At 47.5% G+C, this 24,370-nt stretch overlaps 1 protein-coding gene across 1 annotated transcript; it reads left to right on the top strand.

Annotated features, from left to right (window-relative positions):
• The first annotated feature begins 386 nt into the window (after positions 1-386).
• Positions 387-10,115, top strand: GATA5 (GATA binding protein 5). Its single transcript, XM_005146780.2, has 6 exons — positions 387-906; positions 2,974-3,140; positions 6,957-7,082; positions 7,999-8,086; positions 8,653-8,777; positions 9,927-10,115. The coding sequence occupies exons 1-6, from the start codon at positions 387-389 to the stop codon at positions 10,080-10,082; spliced, it is 1,182 nt and encodes a 393-aa protein (XP_005146837.1). The 3' UTR covers positions 10,083-10,115.
• Positions 10,116-24,370: the final 14,255 nt, after the last annotated feature.

Raw genomic sequence — 24,370 nt, 5'->3', positions numbered from 1 at the left:
CGGGCGGGCGGTGGGAAGGAGCCGCAGGGCTGCGGCCCGTTTGCATGGGTTATTTCTCGCCGTGGCTCGGCCGCTGCTCTCGGCCCTGTGCTGCGAGTTCCGTCCGGGGAACGAGCTGAGCAGAGGAGAGTTTAAAGGGAAAATGATAACAATAACAATAATAGTAATAACTACAAATCACAGCCTGCTCTTGAGGCAGGGAAGAGGCGCTTTCGCCATGGGAAGCACCCGCGGGAGGGGAGGACCCGCACTGGGTGTCCCGGGCTCTTGCGGGGTCTCACCCTCAGCTTTTCCTCTTTCCAGGTTCCTCTGATTGAGCCCCGAGGCAACGCCGGGGCGCAGCCGGCCGGGCCTTGAGCAGCCGCCGTCGCCGCCGAGGACGGAACATGTATCAGGGTCTGGCTCTCGCCCCCAACCATGGCCAGTCGGCTTATTCCCACGACTCCAGCAACTTCCTCCACTCGTCGGCCGGCTCGCCCGTCTACGTGCCCACCACCCGGGTGCCCTCCGTCCTCCAGACGCTGCCCTACCTGCAAGGCTGCGAGCCGCACCAGAGCCACCTCGGCAACCCCGCGGGCTGGGGCCAGAGCAGCGGCGAAGCCGCCGCTTTCAACGCCGGCAGCCCTCACCCGCCGTCGGGTTTCTCCTACACGCACAGCCCACCGGGCAGCAGCCCCCCGGGCCGCGACGGCGCCTACCAGGGGCCCCTGCTGCTGGGCGGCGGGGGCCGGGAGCAGTACGGCAACGCCTTGGTGCGCTCCGTTAACGGGTCCTACTCCAGCCCCTACCCCGCCTACGTGACCCCCGAGATACCGCCTTCCTGGACGGCCGGACACTTTGAGAGCAGCGTGCTGCACAGCCTGCAGACGAGGCAGGCGGCTTTACCCGGCCGCAGGTCCACTTTTGGTAGGTTGCCGTCGCCCCTCACCGAGGCCTCGGGGCGCCGTGTCTTTTCCCGGCTTTCAGCGCCGGGTCGGAGCCATCCCTATCCCCATCCCCATGGCGTATTGGTGGCCAGACCGGGGGGTGCGCTGCCCCGTTGACATCCCGACGGGAAAGGAGGGGCTGGCTTTATCCAGGGATGGAGAGATGGTCCGGGCACGGGATGCGTGTGGCTGAGCTTGGACAGAGGTGGGGTGTTTGTGTGACACGAAGGGCAAAGACCGCGTTTCAAAGGAGAGCAATTCCCCTTCAGGACAGAGGAACAGAGGCCGTTCAACACCCCCCACCCCACCCCTGATATCTCCTTCCCACAATATCGACTTTGTGCCTGGGCTTCTATACTTACCCTTGTGTTTAAATTAGCGGGGCAGATTTATAGCTCCCTCCCTTTTAAGTAATTTATTGTGGTAAATTAGTTTATATTTGGACAGACTCTCGGTCTCCTAATTCACCCTCACCAAGCCGGGTCCGCAGCTGCAGCGCTCGGCGGCCTTTGCGGGGACACTGAAACGCGCTCAGGCTTTGAACAATAAACCTGCCTGCAATTCGTTTGCATCCACACCGGAGAGCCCTTTTAAACCAACCCCCCGGGCAAATAAAGTCTGGGGGCTTGATTTAAAAGGACTCTCCTTGCGCAGGGTTTATAACCCCGGTGGGGGGGTTAAACATCCTCGTCCGGCGGTGGTTTGCAAAGACCTTTAAAAGCCACTTCAAAATCTCAGCCGCGTTATCATCGTGCCTGCGGTGAACCGAATTCTCTTATCTTTACCCCAAGAACAAAGTTAAACCAGGGAATGAGCCCTCCCACCACCACCCCCCCCCAGCTGCCTCCCCGGCTCCGCTTCCCCCCCTCATCCCAACGCTGGAGGTGTTTGAGAGCTGTTCCTTTCCAGGATTTTTCTCTTTGTTTGGGAAAATCCGTTGAGCTGTGCGGGAAGGGATCGCTCCGGGCCTGCCGAGGGAGGTGATGGCGCAGAAATCCCTTGTGTGCTTTGGATTTGGTGGTTTGGGAGCCGGAATAGTGGCCGCCGTCCTCCCCGCCGTTTGTTTTTGCTCTTGAATAGTGTAAACGGCTCCTAAGTAGCGTAAACTATTTTTTATCATTATTTATTTAATGAATTATTACAACTTTTTAATTATTTTTTAATTTTTAATTTTTATTTTCAATTTTCCCACCTTTAATTTTTCTTCATTTTCGTTTTTCTTTCTTTGGATCATCATTAATACAATCGAAGATTAAACAAAAAATAAGAGTATTTTTCTTTGGAAGTAAATAACGTTTCAGGCAGAGGCAGATATTTTTGAATGTAATAATATTATTAGTTCTATTTTTTTCTATATTTAAAAAAGAGCTAAAAGCAGCAGGACGGAAGAGACCGACTCGCAATCAAGGGATCCCTCGGGTTTGCTCCCGTTTACCGAGGAGCCGCCTTCGGCGCAGAGCCGCCCCGGGGCCGGTGTTCGGAGCGGGCAGCTTCTCGTCATCTTCCCGAGGCTTTTGGGAAGGAAAGTCGGGAAGAACCCCGGTCTCAGGAGGCGGCGGCGGCCGGGGATGCTCTCCCGAAGGGAGCCGAGCCGTAACCCCTCGTTGCTGCCTGGGCAGTCCCGAGCCCTTCCCAGCCCAGCCGTCCCCAGTGACCAATGCGCCTTCATGGAAGTCAGGAAAATCGCCCTGTTTTGCTCCCCCTCCAATTTATTTTCGCAGCTCTGTTCGGGGATAGCACCACGGATAGGCTCCCTGCCCCTTCCCATCGCAAGGAGACCTCAGCCGCATTCAAACCTTTGGGATTGGCATGGGGGAATATGCTGTCTTGGAGGAAAACACTGCAAGATGTGGGGGGAATAAAGGGGTTTAGTGCAAAGCTTGGAGGGTGGAGATAAACTCACCCCCCTGGCAGGGGTTTTCACTTGCAGAAGGGCAATGGGACACAGAGCATTTGGGATCCTCACCCGCGGGGTCCCCATGGGCAAACAGTGACCGTGTCTGGTGGGGACTGCTCCTGACCTGCTCACCTTGGGTGTCCTTTCCAGAGTACCTGGAGGAATTCCCTGGTGACGGTCGGGAGTGCGTGAACTGCGGGGCCATGTCCACGCCGCTCTGGAGGAAGGACGGCACCGGGCACTACCTGTGTAACGCCTGCGGCCTCTACCACAAGATGAACGGCATCAATCGGCCACTCAAGCCACAGAAGAGACTGGTAAGAGGGGGAAACTCTGCAGGGGTTCCCGGTTTCATCCAGAGGGTGCAGGAGGTATCGGGGTTTCTGTACTGGTGTTAAGGTCTGTTTGACCCTTGGTTGAACAAAATGCCATCAGCATTGTGGCACAAATGTGGCTTGGGGTTCTATAGGCTTCCCCCAGCTTTGATCCCACAGTGGGCATGTTGCTTTTTATTTAATAATAATAATAATAGTAAGAGTAATAATTTCCTAGTTCTTCATGCAGACACCCATGGTCTAGGGCAGGGTAGTGAACAGCAGACAGGGCTGATCCTGAGCTCACCACGGCATGTTGGTGGCTGTTCACAGAATGGGGCTCAGGTCCCTGCTGCCCTCACCCAGCTGCCTAAGGCAGAAATTCAGGCTTTGGTAGCTCCCAGTTTCCCTGCAGGTTAAAGCCTTAATTCCCCCTCTCCTCAATCTGATATTGAGCTTCCTCCAATTGGGATCCCATTGTGAGAGAGGAAAGGCACCTCCTTTTTTTGTACATAGAGTCACTTTGGGATGTTTAAATTTGGTGGTAACAGTTTTGGTTTCGGAGCCTGTCATCAGAAGCCATCATCACAAACAGGATGCTTGTTGGAGCCGTGCTGGGGAATAGCTGGGAGCTCCTTTGGCTTTCGCTCGGGGTGTATTCCTGAGGTTGGTTTTGTACATTGCAAACCAAAGTATTAGCAGCAACCTGACAGTTGGTGGGTTTCTATGTAAGAAAACGAGGACAAAAACCTTGGGATTGAGCAAGATGTTTGATTCTGATTCCGATCCTAGAAATTTGGCTCTGGATTTGCAAAACAAAAGGAGCAGTGGCTCTATAGAAAATCGTCCTATTTTGTTCTTCAAATCCAAATCCAGGCATTTCTGTGTAATATTTAGCATTATCCAACAGGATTCGTCTCTCTCACCAAACTCTCCTGGTTTTCTTTAATGTAATGAAGTTAAATCTGCCCCCGGCAGTGGGCTCTGGTCATTGCTGTGCTGTAGATCTGAGTTACGCTGTGCATTTCTTCAGCACAGATACGATCCCTGCACAGAGAGATAAGGGCAAACTGATTTAAATCCAACTCCACATTTCAGACTGTTCAGATGGATTTAACATCCAAATGTGGTGCTGGGTGAATTTCCAGGGTTTTTAAAACAGTTTTCCCCCAAGGAATTGGAGAGGTTTCGCTTCTATTCAGTAGAGTTTTCTGGTGGAGAATGCAGCTTTGCAGGATTCAAGCTGTTTCCCAAGGGATCAGCAAATCTTGCCGTGAATTATCAAAGCCCTTCCAACCTTTTTTGTTATTATTTTAGTATTATTTTAGTATTATTTTTACAATCAGTGTAATAATGATAAAACCCAAAGGGAAGAGATGATTCTTATCCAGGGGAAACCTCTCAGTAAGATTTAAATGCTTGCGGGGATTTTGTTGCATGGATTAGAAAAGGGGCTGCAAGTTTGATTTTCCATCGTCACTTTGGAACAAAACGTTTCGAAATCTTGGATTTTCCCAAGGATCTGAATTGTTGTGTTGCAAGTTCTGCCCCATCGGAAGAAGGGGAATCCATTGATGATGGACGTGTGTGCCAGCCATACCCTGCAAAGGGAGCAACCTGCACCTCCCTGGCTTGTGTTGTTTCTTCCCCTGGATTATTTCCATGGTGGGGAATGTGTTCCATGCTCACAGTTCTGGATGGGAACAAAGCAGTGTCACTGTTGCTCTAGGAATGGTGAAATTGGCTCTTTCACAGGCTCGGGAAGGGGAAATGGTCACTTTCATTCTTTAGGGAATGACCTTTGTTCTGTAGTAGATGCTGCACTAGGAGTTATTCCGAGTTCTGTTTTCACAAAGCAAAGTCCCACTGAAAGCTGTGGAGAACACAACGTAGCCCAGATAATGCTGCAGGAATGATGGCCTGCAGCTCGGTGCTGCTCAGCCTGCTTGTGCGTGGCAGAGGGCGAGCAATGGCAATGTCTTTTCCAGTTGATTTCTTGCTTATTTTGAGATAAAGACAACATCCCCTGCACAGCATCCCTTCTGCTCCACTCTGTGTCTGGGTTCAGAGCACTATGGCTTTTCAGCAGAAAGGATTTATTGTAGGGGAGAATGGAAGCAGCACTTCATTCTAGGTAGTACCTTCTCTAGCCAAAGTTTCTCGGTGCATTTCACTTGTTACCACCTCATGTGCAAGCCATGGACAAGGTGTTGTTTGAAACAGGAACAGTGTGCCCCTCCTTTTCAGGAGCCTGCAGTGACCTAGAAATCCTGGGTCTTTCCAAAGGGCTTTAGTTGGCCTTCCTGCATCCGCAGGTGATGACAGACCTCACCAGCCCACACCGGGCACAATTACCCCAGGGCTGAGTGCCTCCATGTTCCCCTCCACATCCATGGCAGGAGCTGGACCTCAGAGCTCTTGCACCCCTCAGGTGCTTTGCATCTCTCTCTGCTCCATAGGAGCTGAGGTCCTTCCTAATTGCAGGGATGAAGGACACAGCTCTGGCAGCTGAAAGGCTTAAAGGAACATGGTTGTGACACCATGTCCTATACTAGGCACAAGGATCGCTCTCCCCTCCTCTGTGCCAGGCTTGTCAGCTCACACCTCGGTGTCTTGTAATTCTTGTTTGGTTATTTCTTGAAGGCTAAATAATTCCCAAAGCACTATCATTATTAGCAAACAGCTGCTGAGACCTCTGCAGGGCGAATCAAAGCTTGGGCACGTCAGTTGTGTCTCTCGAACCTCAAAGCTGATCTTTATTTGGCTGCTAACCTTGTAAAAACATTTCGGTTTTATTCCCCCTCTTCCCACCTCATTCGTTCTATTGCTCGGTCCTGATGTCGAGCAATAATGGAAGAATAAACAAACAGGGAGTTCTTTATTGCCTGCATCACCTCTCGTCTGCCTTCGAGTGGAATCAAAGTGATTTTCCTCAAGGCTGAAGAACATGTTCAAACACCTGAGAGTGGGGAGGCTGTGACACCACTCATGTCACTGGTACCTTATAGTTAGTGAAGTCTTTTATTAGATTAGTTTCAATACCTAGTGTTAAGAGTCGTTCAGATGAAATGCCTATTGAGCTGACACATCTGTATAGGCACTTGTGAATTTTCCAGTGGCGTGGAGCATGGTTGTCAGAAAGGAGTTTGCTGCTTCGGCCAGAATACTTTCCTTCTCCCTTTTGAAGCATTAACATTCAGAGCCAGCAATCACTGCGCTCACAAAATAGGTAATAATGGTTGCACGGTAAGGGTGTTTGCAGCATGTAAAGGAACAGATTATCTGTGAGACGTGCAAAGAATAACCTCCCTGGTACCAACATGGGCCACTTCAGTTTGGTTCTGCTCAGTGCAGCGAATTGATTCCGGGTGTCCTAAACCAGAGATTAATTGGGATATTGCACACTTTAGCAGTAGTTCCGAGTGCAGAAAACAAGAAGAGTTCACTTAAAACATGAGTAGTTTTCTTCATGCACTTAAAGCCTTCTTGGCATTTTCCTTCTCTTTCCCCACCTGAGTGGATTTCCTGGAGGAAAGTTCTCTGTGCTCGGAGTCCTGAACACTTCCAGCAGATTTGTTGGAAGTTTATAGTAAGAGTTGCAAGGATATTTGCCAGGTTTACCTAGCTCAATAGGAAAAAAAAGACCTTGCAAATTGGAGTGATCTCATTTGAATGTAATTTCTTTGATCTGCATTTCCCTATCGCGTGTGCTTCACATTTTCCAGGAAAATGGTGTAATTGTAGGGTTTATATGAAAAGAAACTTCCCAATTAATCATTCCTATGTGTGCATTCATGTGTGTGTTTGCTTGTTTTTAAGTCTTCATCTAGACGTGCTGGCCTATGTTGCACTAACTGCCACACAACCAATACCACCCTCTGGAGAAGGAACGCCGAAGGGGAGCCCGTCTGCAATGCCTGCGGGTTGTACATGAAGCTCCATGGGGTGAGAAGCACGTCTGAAATGGGAGAGACCCTTTGGGTGCTGGGATCACTGCATAGTAGGACCAAGATATTAGGTCTGGAGGGACCAGCCTCTAGACTGGACCCAGAAGAGCCATAACCCAGTCTTGTCTCCTAGAATGGTTAAAAGCTCAGTCTGCTGAGGTTCTCCAGAATAAGGCTATGGGGATACTGGAACATTCTCAGGAGGTACCTCCATAGAGGAAAGATTTCCAGCACTGAGTGGCTCTTCATTTGGTTGTTTATCAAGTTACTCCCCAAAACATAATAAAAAGGCAGAAGCTGTTCCCTGTGAGGGTGCTGAGGCGCTGGCACAGGGTGCCCAGAGAAGCTGTGGCTGCCCCATCCCTGGCAGTGCTCAAGGACAGGTTGGACAGAGGGCTTGGAGCAAGCTGCTCTAGTAGAACGTGTCCCTGCCTGTGGCAGGGGTTGGAGCTGGATGAGCTTTAAGGTCCCTTCAAGCCATTCTGTGATTCTTTAGAAAAGCAAGCTCATCAGGGCTCCATCTCTCCATAGAGCCACCATCCCTCCCTACAGGCCTCTTCAAACTTCTGCCATAAAGGTTAAAGTCTCTTTATTTCATGACTGTTCCCTTTGAGCCAAGTAGGCTCTCAGTTTGTCAGCATAATTTAATAGGGCTCTGTCATAAAGGTCACTAATAAATCAGAAAAAGGAAAATAGGAAATAAAGGAAAAACCAGAATTTGTGGGAAAGCCGTAGCTGTTAGCCTTATACATCTTCCAGCCAAGGCCTGTTGCAGAGAAAAATAGCAACTTAGTGAAGGACAAGGACTTTAGGTGCTTTGCATGAGCTATGGGACATAAATAGGGGAGCAACATGTGTGGGAAGGAGCTTAGTAAAATACAATATTAATGATTCTAAACTTTATGAATGTCAAGGTACCACGACCTCTGGCCATGAAAAAGGAAAGCATCCAGACGAGGAAAAGGAAGCCTAAGAACATTACCAAAGGCAAAACCTCAACAGGTACAGTGCTGCTATGATCCATTGTGGGGGCTTGGAACATAATTCACCTCAGCACGTCTTCTGCAGGAAATTATGATAATGAGAAAATAACATTCTGGGTTTTATTTAGATATAGGGCCTGTATTTATGCATAGACCTCATGTGGAAGGAGGAAGCAGGGTGGGAAATTTCATTGCTGCCTTAAGGTTCCTCTGTGCTGTGGATACCCAGCTCCAGTCCAGCAGTGTTTTGTTCACACAGATCTGGGCTAAATTGAGTAATGGGAAAAACCAGGGTTGGGAATGGTGTATTAAGGAGTTAAAAGGAAGGTATCACAATGCATTCAACATTAGCCCATCTAGCCTGTGCCAGGATCAGCACTGCCAGGCTGCGGAAGGATGCTGCTCCTCTTCCTCCATCAGCATCTTGGCAGCCAAATACAAAGCCTTACCCTGACAGAGATGCGGTGGAGAAAGAGAACAGAGCAGTCATGCCATGAGAAGTGATGATAGCTGTTAAAATACAGATTTCTTAAGAGCAGATTTGCACCTCTGCTGCTTCACTGTCCTGAACTGATTGTTTTCCAGGGTCTACGACTTCGGCCACTAACTCCCCTTCTTCCATTACGAACTCAGACAGCACGGTCACTTTAAAGTCAGAGCCCAGCGCATCCTCGCAGTATCCCGGACAAACCATGGTGTCAGTGTCCCAGGTAAGGTACAGAGGCCATGGGCTGCTGGGATGGGTGCTCCACACACCTCAGTAGTCATTGACCTGGGGAGCCTTGATAAGTCTAAGCAATTAGTTCATTGCAGTAGGGGCCACCAGCCTCATGGACTGCCTCAGACTGAAGAAAGCAGGGAGTGTGAGCCAAGACATTGCAGACCAGGAAGGGGTCCAGCCTGCTGGCTCCGCATCAGCTCTTCTGTTTTGCAGTGGGGAACTGGGAGGTCCAAACCCTGCTGCTAGAGGCAATCAGTGATGAACCAGCTTTGGTGCAGAGCAGGATTGAATTCTAATCTCCTGCTATAAAATCCTGGAAGTTCCAACTCTGTCGAGTTGGTGGGATCAGCCCAGGGTGGAAATGTCTGTAGGTCTCATGGAAAGGCTCCCTGGGCATACATTATCTGGAGTTTATAGCTCTGAGGTGCTCAGTGCTCGCAGAGCTGTAATGCTGTCAGAGACCCCAGACTGCAAGGCTGTGCTTATGCCCCAAGGAATTCTGTGGGGTGGGTTGCTCTTTTGTCTTGGCAGAGTTAAAATTGGTTCTAAATCAACCCACATGTCAAAACTTTGTGACCCACCACTATCTTTATGCTGGGTCTAAGGCCTCCCCAAGCTGGACCTTGGTGCATGGAGATGAAGCTCAGCCATTTGCACCATATGAGATAGGCGTATTTTGGGCTGAAACTGATAAATCTGATTTATGCTATGCTCTTAAAAAATATACACATGCCTAAAGATCCCCAAACTGGATGTGTTTAGTCAATAACTAACTGCAGATGGGCCCTGGGATGCTTTCTCCCTGTTTGACCTTTGTGCTTCCTGGGGATGAAGCATCCTCCCTGCCTGGCTTCTCCTAAGGAAAGCAGTAGCATCAGGGATAATTTGCCTTGTTCATAATCCATCCTCAGGAATAAACCACTCTGTTCATAATCCATTCTCAGGTATAACCCACCCTGTTCATAATCTATCTTCAGGGATAACCCACCTTGTTCATAATCCATCCTCCGGGATAACTGTTGTGGTTCATAATCCATCCTAGTCCTACCACCGTTACAACAACGTTACAACAAGGGGGAGAGTGACCCTTTGGCTAATAACAGGCTCTCTAATGACTCTCTGCTTCCCTCCCGGGCAGGCGCAGAGCCAGTCGGACGAGGCACTGGCCAGTGGCCACAGCGAGTTCAAGTTTGAGCCTGAGGACTACACCTTCTCCCCCAGCAGCATGGCCCCACAACCCGGGCTGAGTGTGCCGCTCCGGCAGGACTCCTGGTGCGCCCTGGCTCTCGCCTAGAACCCCCCAGGCTCCAGCAGAAACCCTCAGGACCAACGTTTTTGGCTGGCCCTGCAGATGGATGATGGGCAGGATGGGCTGCCCCAGTGCTTCGGGACTGCGGGGTGCCCAGCCATGGCTGCAGGACGAGTTTCTCTTGGAGGATGCGCATGGAAAACATTGGCTGGATGGGGTTGGGATGGCCCCACTGTGGCACCGGCTACCTAAAGGTCTCATCCTCAGCTGGAGCAACCCAGGGTTGCCTTTCCAAGGCCGGAGCCCCGGGACTGCCTCTGTTTTCCTGGGGAAAAGCCTTTCCTCCTTTGAGATGAAACCAGCAAATAAATGCATCCCAGAATCTATGTTTATTCGCAGTGATTTCTCCCTCCTATGACTCCTCTGTGTGCAATTTATTCAACTTCCCAATAAAGACTGTAATAACGTGGCACCAAATAACTTAATTTTATTAAGATGTAAACTGTGTGGCCTCCCTTATGTTTCACTGGCCACAACAGGAAGAGAGGGAAAAAAGCAGCAATGGTTGTTTTAAACATTTACTGTTTTGTATTAAAAAGGATCATCTCTATAGAGTGTTAGCTTCTGAAGCGTTCGACGTATCAACACTGAGCTCATGAGTCCCACGTGAAATAAACACACTGCTCTGCCCTTTCCAGCTCCAAAGAAAGAGTTTTGTGATCATTATTTTAGGCAAACCACATGACAAAAATGGTCAAAACCTCCTAATAATAAAATAATACCAAAATGCTCTTTTTCTTTTGTATTTCCTGATTAGTTTTCATCCTGCCAAATCTGAGCAGTAGAAAATCAGAAGTTAGGTCTCTAAAAGTTAGAGGGATTGAAATATAAAGGATGTATCAGAGGTTTATTTGTTTGCATCCACTTTTGGGGAGGTTTTGAATCAAGGATTTCCATGCAAGGGAGAGATTCCTTAGGAATTGTTTTAATAAAAGCCAAGTAGAACATAATTTCTTGGACCTAAGTGGTAGCAAAGCATCATCTGTGATGCAAACCCCACATCAAACCTCCAAAAGCTGGCAGCAGGGTGTTGATACAGCTTTTTGGAGCTGCCCTGGTGAGGTGGGCAATGGAGGGATGTGCCCTGCTTGGGGTATACAAGGGGGCCCTGAAGCACCAGAGGAGCCTGGGGACCCCAGGCCATACTGAGGAGGGGAGGTTGGTGGGACATGAAGGGGGAGCAAGGTCATGAAGTTACTTCTATGGCCTGCTTTGTTATTTCTAAATCCAATCCCCAGCCTGGCTCAATGGCTATTTATGGCCAGGAAGCTGTCAAGTAATAGTTCCTTAATATAGAAGTTGACCTGTCCAGGGCTTCCTGGAGCAACTCTTCCTCTTGTCAGAAGAGATGGATAGCTTGATTTTCATTATAAACAACAGGCTAAAGATGATCGGGGAGAGTGAATATGACATCAAGTCACTACTCAGCTGAGATGGAAGGCAATATTTTCCAGCATGCTACCCTTGCTGGGGAAAGACTTGCTCCAGGCATGGGGGAGCATTGGTTCCTTTCAGTGCTGCCATAGCTCATAGGCTGATCATAGAATCACTAGGGTTGGAAAGGACCTTAAGATCATCTAGTTCCAACCTCCCTGATCCTCCAAAATACCCCTATGTGAGCATGGGGGGGGTTAAGCCACCCTTTTATCAAAGCTCATAGATGAAAACTCTTTTGGAAGAGTATTTCTTGTGCCTCCAAAGCTCCATTAGCACCTTTCATCACACCAGCCTCCAGTGCCAGGGTGTTCAGGAGGGGCACCCCTCCAGTGCTGGGCACACTGTGTTTGCATGGCCAGGCTCTCAGCAAGGATCCACGTCTCCATCATTTGTTTTTCCACTCTCTGGCCTGCCAACATCCAAACAGAGCCGGGCACAGTGGTGCAGCAGATAAGCCAGCAGCACCGGGCTACCGCAGTGCCACCACCCCCAAATCCAGCCCAAACGGTGCCTCTGGGAGTCAGGGAAATGGGTGATATGGACCGGGATCAGGCGGCCTGCAGGCGCCCAGGATGATGTGTCAGGACAGGGGTGGGAACAAGGGAGCAGGAGGCGTGGATGCAGCATGAGCAATGCTCCCAGGCAGCTCCCCAAACCCCAGGCTTTGCAGGCTATGTAAAGGCAGCACAACACAAGTCATGGCAAGATGATTTCTATGGACGATGGCGGGGGGGGGGGGGGGTCCTCGCTTTTTCATCTGCATGACCCTGAGGGGGAGAGTTATTTTAAAGGCAAACAAGAAGACCCAAACAATGCCAAAATGTTGACACCAGTGGCTCCAGAGGTTTTATTTATTGCCTGTTGGTAACCGTCGGCCGGGTGTCGGGATGCTCCGGGGGTTGGTGGCTGATGAAACCAGGCAGAGGGACAAGGAATGAAACAACTGGGATGTGTGTAGTTTATCCTTCCTGCCTGCTCCCTGCACTCACTGGATGGCATCAGCCACAGCGCTGGGATTTCATTTCATGCTCCGATCCCCAAGGCAGAAGTCATCCCTGCTGACTTCTGTCTCCTTGTCAGTCCTAATGGGAGACCTTCAATGGTCAGGCTCGCCCCTCCCTGTGCCATCCCCAAACAAGACTCACTTCAGAGGTCTACTTCTCTTTCCCAAACCTTTCTCAGTCTCCTTGGTGTTCTCTCCCCTTCCCAGGCATGGTGTGCACTTCTCCCCTAGAGGTCTGGTGGTTTGTGGGCACCTACTATCTTTACTGTTGTTGTACATCTGCCTCAGAGCTATCAATTGCCTTTGTTCAAAGGTCACCTGCCCAGAGGATTTTACAACGTGACTACAATGATCTGTTCTATTTTGCACTTTATACTGATGCCACGGTGATTTTTACCAAGTCAGCGAGTGAGTAATGAAGCACTTGAGCCTATAAACACATGTTGTTCTTGTTTATGATCATATTCATAGCGCAATAAAATCATTGCACACCCAAGCATTGCTTTCCAAAGGAAAAAGTTTGTTTCTTTTTGATTTCTGCACGGAAAAGGGAAAGTTGTGGTTTCATTTCTGCTGGGAGCCCTGCAGCCCCAGACTCTCTAATGGGGTGTCACTTTGAAGCTGGAGCACAGAAAGCCATCATTTTTAATGCATTGCACGCAGAAGGCTGCAGCACAACTTGTGTGGCAGCTCAGCTGCCAGCACCACCCAGCTCACAATGGGTTTGACTCTTCCTTTACACAAGCTTTCAGGACACATAAGCCCCAGGTGATGTTAAGCACCAAAGTCATCAGTTAGGCTGACCTATGCCAGCTGAGGAGCCTGCCCATCATGGTTATAAGAGGATGGGGAAGGGTGTTTCTGTTTCTTGTCCCTAACGGTTGGTAGGTCTGTGAAGGCTTGAATGGATCCAGGAGGTTTTTCCTGGGAAGAAGGTGGAAGCAAGGCTATGAACCAGGTACAACACTGCTCTAGTGGGTATAGGGGTTCTGTTGGTGCTTTTAATGCCTCTGGAAGTGCTTCATAGTGCAGAGAAGCAAACTCACTGTTACTTCCCAGTCCTTGTCCACTGCTTCTCTGCTCCTCTCCAGTGCTTTTTATTGCTGAGTTTGTTGTGTGCTATTAAGGAAAACAACTCATGCTGCTTTCCAGGTCAATGTGCAGCAGTAATTAAATGTCCAGGCTGTTTACTTGAGCAGCAGCTAAATGAGAACTGAATATTCAATCTCACCATTGTATTCATAGAAGGAGAAAACAAACAGCACTGCTCCTTTCATCACATCAGGTGGTGGTTCTTGGAGACAGCTTTGTGGCCAGGGGTTGGTGGGAGGTGGTGTCTCCAAGAACCTTTCCTTTTCAACATCAAATTTACATTGAATAACCCAAAAGACACTTACTGAGGAGCAATAGCACCTTTTGCACAGTGTTGTTATTTCAAAGCAGCTCCTCCTCAAGGGGAAGTTTGGGGAGAAACAGAACATTCCAAAAAAGCTCTTGTTAAGGTGAGTTTATCCCCATCTTGCTGCCTCAGATCCCATGTTTCAGTAGAATTCCTACCGAAGAATACAGCATGTCATGGATACAGTCTGTGTTGAGAGAAAAGAAGGGGAGAGGGCTTGGACTGTCTTTATGGTCAAATGTGGCAAAAAGCAGCTTTATCTACAGTGCTTTGATGTCACTGGGAGTGAGCATTTCCCATCCTTTTTGCCAGGCTGCCTTCAATGTTCTTAGGAAATGCATTGGTATTGGAATTTAAAGTAAGGTTTTGTAACAAGCATTTCCACAGCAACGTTTAATGTGGCCATGAATGGACCTTGGCTACTGTGGTGCTTGAAAATGTTGAAGTCTGAGCTGCCCCCAGGACCAGTTCCTCAGCTGGCACAAGGTAACAGTGCTGAATTGGTCTTCTATAGCATAGTCCTGTACTGTAGGACACAATTGGCTGTCTGGGCTGCAAGTGCACATTACCCCATAGTGCTGAGCTTCCCTTAAACCAGCATATAAAGATTTAACCTCATTAGCAGGATACTCTTTATATTTCCTGATGATCCAGAAGAAAACAGGAGAAAGAGGGAAAACGTTATCATTCAAGTAGGAGACCGTTTTCTCTTGGATGCAAAGCTAGCTGCTTAATGCCTGTGAAACCTTTGGGAGCCCTCATCTCAAGGATGAGTGCGGATAAGAGCACACATGGGGGAAAGGATGGATAGAGAACAGTAAAGTCAGAGTGCATCTTACTATTGCTTTCCTCCAAAGCAAGCAAATGGCTTAAAGCAAACACTGGTGGGAACTTCCAGCCCTTGTCCCAGTTTCACCTGGATTCCCATTTCCCACAGCTCCAGGGCAAGGCATGGGACTGACCCTCCTGTGGGACCACTGAAAGGTTGAATGTGGGAGGAAAGGAGAGGTGGGTGCAGACGGGATGTGGAGCAGGGCCCTGATGTCACTGTTATTTCAGGTGTCAGTATCATTCTTCCCATCTGTTCACTCCTTCCTTGCAATAAAAAAAGAATGGTTCCAGCTCGTGGAGTGAATGGAAATGATGGGCATTTAGCTGCAGGAGCCTGCCATAGCAGCTGACTAGAAGGGTGCTTAAGTTGCTTTTAGTGATATGGCCTTAATGCATGGGGTAGGAAAATGATGCTGGAGACATCACCCCTCCATGCGGGAGCAGCAGGACTAAGGGGAGAGGCAAGGTGGAATGGGCAGTATTAATCATTTACCCCAAGTGTGATGGAGGTTGTAATAGACACTGTGTGTATAGGGATCTATAAGCATAAATGCCAAATGGGGAAGCTGCTGCTCAAAGGGCACCATAAAGTGGCCTTTTGGGGAGGCACTTTATTCAGATCCACCTTTGTTTGCTTTGTGGGAGCACATTCCTGTGCTGTGGAGCTCTGTCACAGGGTTGTCACTGTGAGACAGCACTGGCAGGGACTGCAGGGTGATTGCCACTCCTGAGCCTGACCTTGACAGCTTTCCTCCCTGATTGGTAATGTCTCAGCACCAGACAGGAGCTTCTATGGAAGGTGATGGCTAATGGTGAAGGTGCCAGAAAGATCTCACAATTCCACAGGAGTCTGTAGAAGGCCCATGATAAAAACAAAGGGTAAAGGGATGCTCTTCTGCGTGTGTTTCTCTCGGTACATTGCAGAGCTTGCTGCTACATCCAGCCTTGCATCCACTGAAGAGAGTCTAAGAGCCTTGTGTGTCAGCTCTGCTCTGTGCTCTGCCTTCAAGGTAAATGTACCTGCAGTTTCTGGCTTCCAGGAAAGCCCCAAAGCATGAAAGGCCACACAACATCTCTTGGAGGAGGCTGAGGACCCAGCAAACCTGCTCTTAAAGTCCGCTGCAGGGAAATTGGTCTCATCAGTATTCCTGCAGCAGGCTTTGCCACATGCCCAGGACTGATTGGCAGTGGCTTGAGCTTTGCTTTTGAATCATGCAGCATTGCCTAATATTAAAGCATGATTAGAAAGGATTTAGGAATTTAAAATATTAATAATGGATAACTCATTTCTGAGCAGCAAGTTTTAATAACAGTGCTCCTTCTTGGACAGGCTGCTCTGAACTTACTGACTTTGACATTGCTGCTTACCCTTATTTTAGACAAAGATACAGAATTGGTCCTTATGTTGCTTCCTTTTCCCTACTGCATAGAGTGCCATGGGCATCCTTGTTTCAGAACTGGTGATACCTTTGCAGGGTTAATGGCATTAAAACTGGGGAGAGAAGAGCCACATCTGCCCCATCACCTTGTAGGCTCATGGCTGGGAGAGCATGAGCAGTGCCTTGGGGTGCTCATAGGGAGGGAGCACTTGGTCTGCCCTTGTCTCCTACCCCTGGAAGCTTTTACCTGTGTCTAAATGCTGCAGACACTGACTTGTACAGTTTGGATCATTAAAGCCAGAGCAGATTGGAAACATCATTAGCTGGTTTGGGATGTCGGCACTTTTCCTCCTCGGGAGCTTCAGGTTTCAGAGTGGTTTTCCTGAAGCATTTTGAAGCCTGTGGTTGCTCTGAAATGATGATATTCTTCACTTTTCATTTTCTGGCCGGGTTTGTGCATCACCAATCATTTTGGTTACAGTGATGTCAATGGGGCTTGTAACATAACCACAAAATCAGTTACACCAGCAATGCACTGAGCAAGGTCACCAGGGATGGAGCTCCTTATGTAAAGGCAGTCTGGATAAATAGCAACCAAACCCCCTTGTGTTTGCAGGAGGCAAAAGCCAAAACTAAAACCACAACAGCATCCATGTTTTCCAGTTAAGATAGCTGGTTTCTGCTGTTGTAATTACATTCAGCTTTGATTTTTGTCAAAGAAAACCACCCTGGGATCAGTCTGTAACTAGGAGGAAACTGGTTTGGATACAATAGGAATCTACTTATGTCTCCATCAGAAACTGAATCTAAACAAAACCAGAATCTCATTTGAGGTTTAAAAGCTTTGTTAACTTGCTGTTTGGGTGCTGCTTCATTTCCCACTGAGGTCCAAAAGGAAGAGTAAAAGAAATCCCCATCATCTTTCAGTCCTACTCGGAACCAGGAACTTTGGGGACTTCCTCAGGAGGTTTCTTGGGTGACCAACATGATTTTGTTATCACCGATGCCTTTCTTTGAGGTGTACAATCAGACTGCAGAAAACACTGTGAAAGTTGAGGTTATTTTTTCCACACTGAGTCAGGCTGCCCAAATGTGTTAATTCATTGAGCACGCTGCACTGCTGCTCATTGCCAGCTCGGGTGTAGGCTTCAGCCAGCTCGGAATGCCTCCTCGGAGTGGAGGCTTATCTCATGAGCTTCCTGAGTCTGCAGAATTGAATGAAAGTCTCACCAGGAAAAGTGGTTTGTTTTGCTCTTAGTTTGTTTTGTAAGAAAGCTGGGAATTTCCCTTCCCAGCCAAGTCTCAATCGACTACAGAGAAGCTCATACGTTGCAGTGCAGCAGCTCCTCAGGCTCTCCACGCTCCAGAAGTGCTCAATTCCCTTTTAAAGATTAAATAAATCCAGCTGTTAATTTACGGTCTTCCACTCAAACTGAGTATTAATTCAGTTCTGATTCGGAAAGAGGCTGTGAATATGCTGTCAGTTCATTTCCTTCCCTTCCCCAGAGATGTTTTTGGTGAAACACTGGTTAAAATGTTTAATCTCTATCAGACTTTCAAGTGTGGTTCCCCATCTTTAACTCTATGGTGATAAGGGAGCTTTCTGGTGTCATCTTGCCCGGTCCCTGGCAGTGTTCAAGGCCAGGTTGGATAGGGCTTGAAGCAACCTGGTCTAGTGAAAGGTATCGGGGGTTGCAAATAGGAGATCTTTAAGGTCCCTTCCAACCGTAACCATTCCATGATGTTTATGCAGGAGGTTGTCTGTTGCATCCCCGCTTCACCAGTGATGGAGCTGAGATGCAATGAGGCAAAGTGACTTGCTGAAGGTCCAGCAGGAGGTCAGTGGCAGGAATGTTTTCCTGAGGCTGGATTTAGTTATGGAATGGGAATAAAAGCAATCTATATAGTAAAGTTTAGGCTGTGGTTCCTGCCAGGCTTCTGTGCTCCCAAAGCAACAGGGGCCTTGTTCACTGTGTAAAGGTCAGTAGGATACTTATATACCACTAAAGCAATGCCCAGACCAAAACCTCATCTATCTACATAAGAATCCTGTGAAGGCAGGTGTGTAGTTAATAAAGCTATTCCCTAGTAGGTGGATTTCCAATTCTCTGTACAGTAGTTTTCCTTAAAAGGATCATTTCAGGCCGAAAGGCAGCAAAGTTCTTCCATTTCAGAGCAAAAAGGGATTTTGTTGGGGAGGGGAAAATAGACTAAATTTGGAAAACACTTAATAACAAAGTTGCCTTAATTTAACAACAGCTTTTATTAGATTGCACTTGTCCAATGAGATTAATGGACGTTTTCCTTTGAAACTCTGGGAGTCTTTCCTAGACACTGGGAATAAGTAGGCTCCTTCAAATGTTCTGCTTCCTACAGGATTTACTGGTGAAAGATTTAATACAATTCAGCACAAACATTTTAACCTTTCCATCTAAAATGCTGAATTCAACCATTTCCTGAATGTGGATAATTTAGAGGCTTGTGTTTTCCTGTGTCATGCTCTCTGGAGCATTTTATGTCGCCTTGCTCCTATTGACTCTTTTAAGAAAACACTGCGTAAGTATACAGTCACTTTCAGATAACTCAGATGTTTACTTTATGAATGAAGGAGGAAATTGAATGCTCAAATAAAGTTATGCATCTAAGTGCCAGAAGCTAACTGCCCTCTTCAATTTGCTTGTCGTCTTGAAAGAGCCTTTAAATACAATTTATGACGTAAAGAGCCTTTCCGTAGTGCTGAGTAGGATCTCCGCTGTCTCTGTTATAAATGGATGCTCCCAGCAGCCACATGTGGCTCGTGATGAAGGCTGGATGCTCGTAGGGCAGGGACAAATATTGTCTTTCCAGAAGCTCGTGTGCATCGTGTTGATCTGGTGTGGGTGCTGTTTTGATGTACGTTATGTAGGCAGAGCTGCGAGTGTAAAGCAAAAGGAGGGTTTCTAGCATCATATAAACACTGTCCTGCTAAACTTGAAACTAGGTTTAGATCTTGCAACTGGGAGAAATGATACACGGCTGCCTGGGTGAGCAGTGCCATTTGCTGTCCTATTTCCCCTGCTCCTTGTGTTTAGGGGTGTAACTCGGGTCAGTCCCTAGTTATGCTTGTCTCTGCAGTGTGTTAGCACCTGAGGTAATTGAGTTTTCCTTAAAGTAGTTGGCAAGCATGATTGAGTTTGCTTTGAATTGAAAAGTAAAGCAATTCCTCAGTGAATTAACCTTGCAGACTCCCCAGCCTGTTTCTCCTCCTCTTTCCTTCAAGAGGGTTTCTCCCAGGATCTCATTCCGATGCATTAATGAATCACTACAGTAATGGGAATATGACTGACGTGTTAAATGTTGTTCCTTGAGCCAGAGAGATTATAGGATGATAAATACGAAAAGGCACATGTGGCTGGTTTGGCACTGCCAGCTGCAGGCAAGGCTCTACAGGAGGCTTGGTGAGTGCTGGGGTGCCAGATGAGTTTGTCTGATGCCCTCCCTGCAAAGCATATGGCTTTGAGGCTCCTAAACCATCACTTGGCACAAAGCTTCTCAGGTTCACATTCAGGTATGACACTTTGACCTATACCACTGTATTATGGGAAGAGGAAAGGTTCCAGGGTCTCTTTGGGTCCTGTTGGTTGGGATTTGATTGCAGAATGAGGATACAAGACTTATTCCCATGGGTCCCAGCTGGATATGGAAACTTGCTGGCCTTCAGCTCCATCCTCCTCAGCAAAACCACACCGTGCTCAGAGGACAGAGTGACTGGTTTGTCCAGCATCCCTGTCCAGAAGCAGGGCTATGGGCCAAACTCTGCTTCATGCAATAACCTTTGAGCCAAGTACTGCTGTCACTTGCACCCTGGAGCCTGGACAGTGGGTGTAGGTATTCTCCCTAAATGTGTTATTCAGGGGGCAAAAACCTCCTGCCAGTACCAATCTGGTTTGTTCCAGTTCAATGGGTTCTTATGATTTCTTATTAGCTTTGGAATATTTGATGTGGTTTTGTCCTTAAAGATTCAGCTTCTGGTTTCATGCTATGACACCTCAGCCTGGCTTTATAAAGCAGTCTATTATCTCTATGAGTAAGGAGGGCAGTTGGATCATGCAGGTCCAGTGTCTCGAGATGGAGCCTCAAATGACTGCACTGCTGAGGACAAAGTTGCCTGGCTCCCCACACCTTCTGCACCCTTAAAGGGGAGCAGTGGGGCTGACCTGTCCCCCTAGAGCCATTGCCATGTGCTTTTGGGCAAGTGGGTGTTAACAGAATAAAGGGCAAATAATGGTATTTCCATACCTCCTGCGATTGCTGCATTAAAAAGGTGAGGTCCTTGAAAACTGGGGTAACTGAGCAAGTTTAAGATAAAGAGCTGGAACTCAAATGAACTTGTGGCCTCCAGGGTGGAGGAAACAGCCAGATCTGGAAGGCAGGCTGATGGGAAAAGGCACTGATTTGAAACCAACCTCCTATTCTGCCCTGCTGCATCTCCCCAGCACAGAGCTCTCCCTGCTTCCCATGGTCCTTCCTTCTTTAAGCTTGAGAAGCTTTGGGGGCATAAAGGAGGCCCAGAGAGATTTGGCTTTTCCTGATGGTTTTTCCCCTCTTAAAGAACACCTTGCACAAGGGCAGTGACTTGGAAAGACAGAGGAAAGGTCCCATTCCATTCTCCCCACTCCTAAAGTAAAAAGTACCCGTGTCTGAGCAGGGACATGCTGGGTATGCAGCAGGTGAACGTGGACCTGTGAGCCAGGCAGAGGTCACTGACAAGGTCCAATCTCTCCCCAGCACGGTCTGCACCACCAGCAGGATCCCTGCCACACACTAATATTGGATTATGATCCCGAGACTCCACAATGTCACACTGATAAGGGTGAGGTTTTTCCCTGTACAAGCCTGTTTCATTTTAACACGTAGGTATGTCAAGTGAAGGGAATATTTTCCCTTCTGCATCAGGCTCTAACTTTGCCAAGGCTGCTCACAGGAGCCTGTGTGTAAATGTCAGGGCTGGCAGGGAGGGCAGTTGTGGGGTTCAGAGGCTGTGGGGAAGGGAAGGTGCTGGGTGGGCAGCTGCTGATGGGAATGGGGATGATGTGGGTCAAGAAGTGGTGAAAGCAAGTCTGATGTTCAGGAATTGCACTAACAGAGCTGCCTGGCTCTGCATCTCAGAGCTTATCCAAGTAGTATTTCTAGAGCAGACTAGAAGAACACCATCTTTCAGACACAAGCAAGAGCTTGGCACAGCCTCTGAGGGTAAATCACATCTTCATTTACAATGTCCATCAGCAGCCTGAGGTGCTTCAAAGGCAGAGTTGGACCAAGAAGTCATGATGGCAACAGCTTGTTTTACTGAAAGAATCAGAAAGCTCTTTCTCAATCCTGGATAAAGATTTCCACCAGAAACTGTTGTTGCTGAGACAGAAATACCCTGGGGACTGAAAAACTGCCTTCTGCTTCCACTGAACATGGCCTGCTTGCAAAGTGCAGCTCCCAGACCGAGTCACCTTTGAGGAAAGAGATGTGGGAGTCATTTGAAGGAGAAAAGTATGGTGGCACAAAGTAAATATGCATTGGGAAACTCCATTGTGTGGGGCTGGTTCCCATGCAGGCGGTGCAATTGCCTTCTCCCTCTAAACCCAAGGGTCCCTGTGGGAGAGGATAAAGGAATACTTGAGGAAGTGCATCAGCTTCCCTTGGGCTGAGCTCTACTCAATGAATTAGAATGCAGAAATGCATCACAGCTTGTGTTCCATGGTCACTTCCTACAGAAAAAAAACCCTTCCAAAACCTCTCCCAAATCCATGAGCATCCAAGTCAATACAGCACCAACCAAAACGTCACAGTGCACAATAGCAACTAAAAATAGGGAAAGACAGGAATTTGCCTATAATATTTTTAAACTTGGAGGAGGACAAACCTATATATAGGCAATACATACAAATAGGGTTTGTTGCTTAAATGAGGAAATCAAAGTGTGTGACTCTTTAGCTGGACAACCGGTTTGATGTGGATTTGATATTGAAACCAATAATGCTTTTTGGTGCTACCTTTCTGCACTTACCCCAGGGCTGTTGCACAGTGTGTGGGCTTCCCAAGGGAACAAGTATGGATTGTTCCATAAAGAAACTGTGTGTTAGTAGAGGATGTTACCCCCTTTTCTGTTTGCTATTTAGCTGAGTAGGGGAGAGGGATGGAGGACAGGGCTCTAACTGCAGAGGGGTCCAGAAGCAGGCTGGTGCCTGGCTTTCTGTGCCATGGAGCAGTGTGTGAGGTGGTTCCAGGTATCACCTTGTGCTTTTGAGCTTGGAAACCTGCTGTCCACACTGCACCACAGAAGGACAAGGAGCAAGTCAAGGCTCCTGCTCCCTCTGCTGACTCTGCAAGCCCTGGCTGGTACCTGTGCCCGAGCATTGCTGAGAGTGGAAACCTTGCTACCAGATAGGGCAGTTTTGCATTACATCAGAAGTACATGAATAAACAGGAAGTGGGCTTGAGCAACACTATTTTTATGTATCTCTATGACAAACAATATAATTTTTCCCAAAGAATATCTTGATGATAAAACACTCAGGATCCAACCTTGAATCAAGGAAAACTTTGCACTGAATTTAATGGGAACATGTTTAAGTCTGTAATCTACGAGAGCTTTCTGGGTTTGTCTTTTTTTCCTGCAGATCCCCTTTAAGCCTTTAGCAATTATATGTATTTTCTAAAAGGGTTTTCTGTCTGTCCTGGGGGTATAAAATCACAATGGGAAAGAAGTGCTGCTTATAAACTGTGAGCAACTGCAATCTGTTTCCAGCTCTGTTGGTAACACCCTGTGGATATTTGCCTCTCAGAGATTAGAGGAACAAAGCGAGAAGAGAGCAGTGTTCCATTATGGTAGAGCATATAATATTGTGATTATTACTCATGCCCTCTGTCTAATTAATCACTTTGTGTGTTATTTGAAGGCAAACAGGGCCTTTGGTTCATTATCGCTTATACATACACAGAACTGGAGTCACTTCAGTGCTGTCAGACTTGGTTAATCCCTGCCTGGGTTTTGTACATGTCTGGGTATCTGAATCATGTACATGGCAAATGATCTACTAATATGTTTGCTCCACCAGTTTGTTCATATGGAGCCAAATATATGAAAGCATTCAAACTCCGGAAAGGGCAGATATGGTCCTAATGGACTTGACAAAGGCAACTAATGTTAAAGGTTGTGAAAAAAGGGGTTGCTGATGAAATGCCTTTCTTCTCTTTTTTTTCTTTTAAAGTATTTTGTTTGTGTTTCTTATTTATATTTTATCCTCCTCAATGTTTTGAACTGGGAGGCAGGAAAGGGTCAGAAAAAATTCTGAACTCTATGAAAACAGGATTACGGGGCAAAAAACGTCAATTTAATCTAAAGTAGAGGAAAAGAGTGGTTGCTGAAGAGGGGTGTTTTGTGGTACCCAAGAATGGGAACCAGGGTATGAGCTCAGCCAATTGCAGGGGTTACTGTGATGCTGCAGTGGTGGAATGGATCACAGCACCCACATGATTATCCGGGTAGCTACAACATGCATTATCCTGCCTGCATTCTCTGCAGCTGCCTGTATCCTGCCTGGTTGCATGGCAGCTTCTGTTATCCTGTCACTGAAAAATTGGGCCATGAATTCTAAAGAAGCTCCATATCCTTTTCTTCTCTGCTCATGTGCACAAGAACAGGATGCGCTTTCAGGCTCTGCACTTGGAAGGCTTCACATTAAGACTGTAACATTTTGATTACAAGTGATATAAAACACAGTTTGCTTTATTTCCTAATTAATGACAGTGCATAAGGCAACAATAAACTCAATTGCTTCCCACAGCTTTTTATATTCACTTGGAGGCATTTTCAGAAATATGACTTGTGTACCCAGCAAAATCTTTCCTTGACCAGATGTAGAAGGAAAGCGCTTTTATTGGCTCCATGATAATATCACTAAAGAGGAAACAAGCTATAAAACTAAACCCCCCGCACTGAATTTGAGAGTTGCTAAACCGAAGGATATAGAAACAAATACAGAGAAGATAATAAGGCTTTTTACTGATAGTGCTGTCTTGTGTAAATAATGCAGACGCGCTGAATAAGTCCCTCTGCAACAAGACTCATTAGAAACACGTACATTGGCCCCGAGCAATTACTTTGATTGTTCCCCAGCTGCTTTTCACAGTAAATGGCTGCAGACCCACCAGGGTTGCAGCCATTTTGCTCACCCCATGTCCTTGCAGA

Source organism: Melopsittacus undulatus, chromosome 10 (assembly GCF_012275295.1).
Source record: "Melopsittacus undulatus isolate bMelUnd1 chromosome 10, bMelUnd1.mat.Z, whole genome shotgun sequence".
Taxonomy (NCBI): domain Eukaryota; kingdom Metazoa; phylum Chordata; class Aves; order Psittaciformes; family Psittaculidae; genus Melopsittacus; species Melopsittacus undulatus.
The sequence above is the reverse complement of the archived record's forward strand: the minus strand, read 5'-3'. Positions and strand labels throughout refer to the sequence as shown.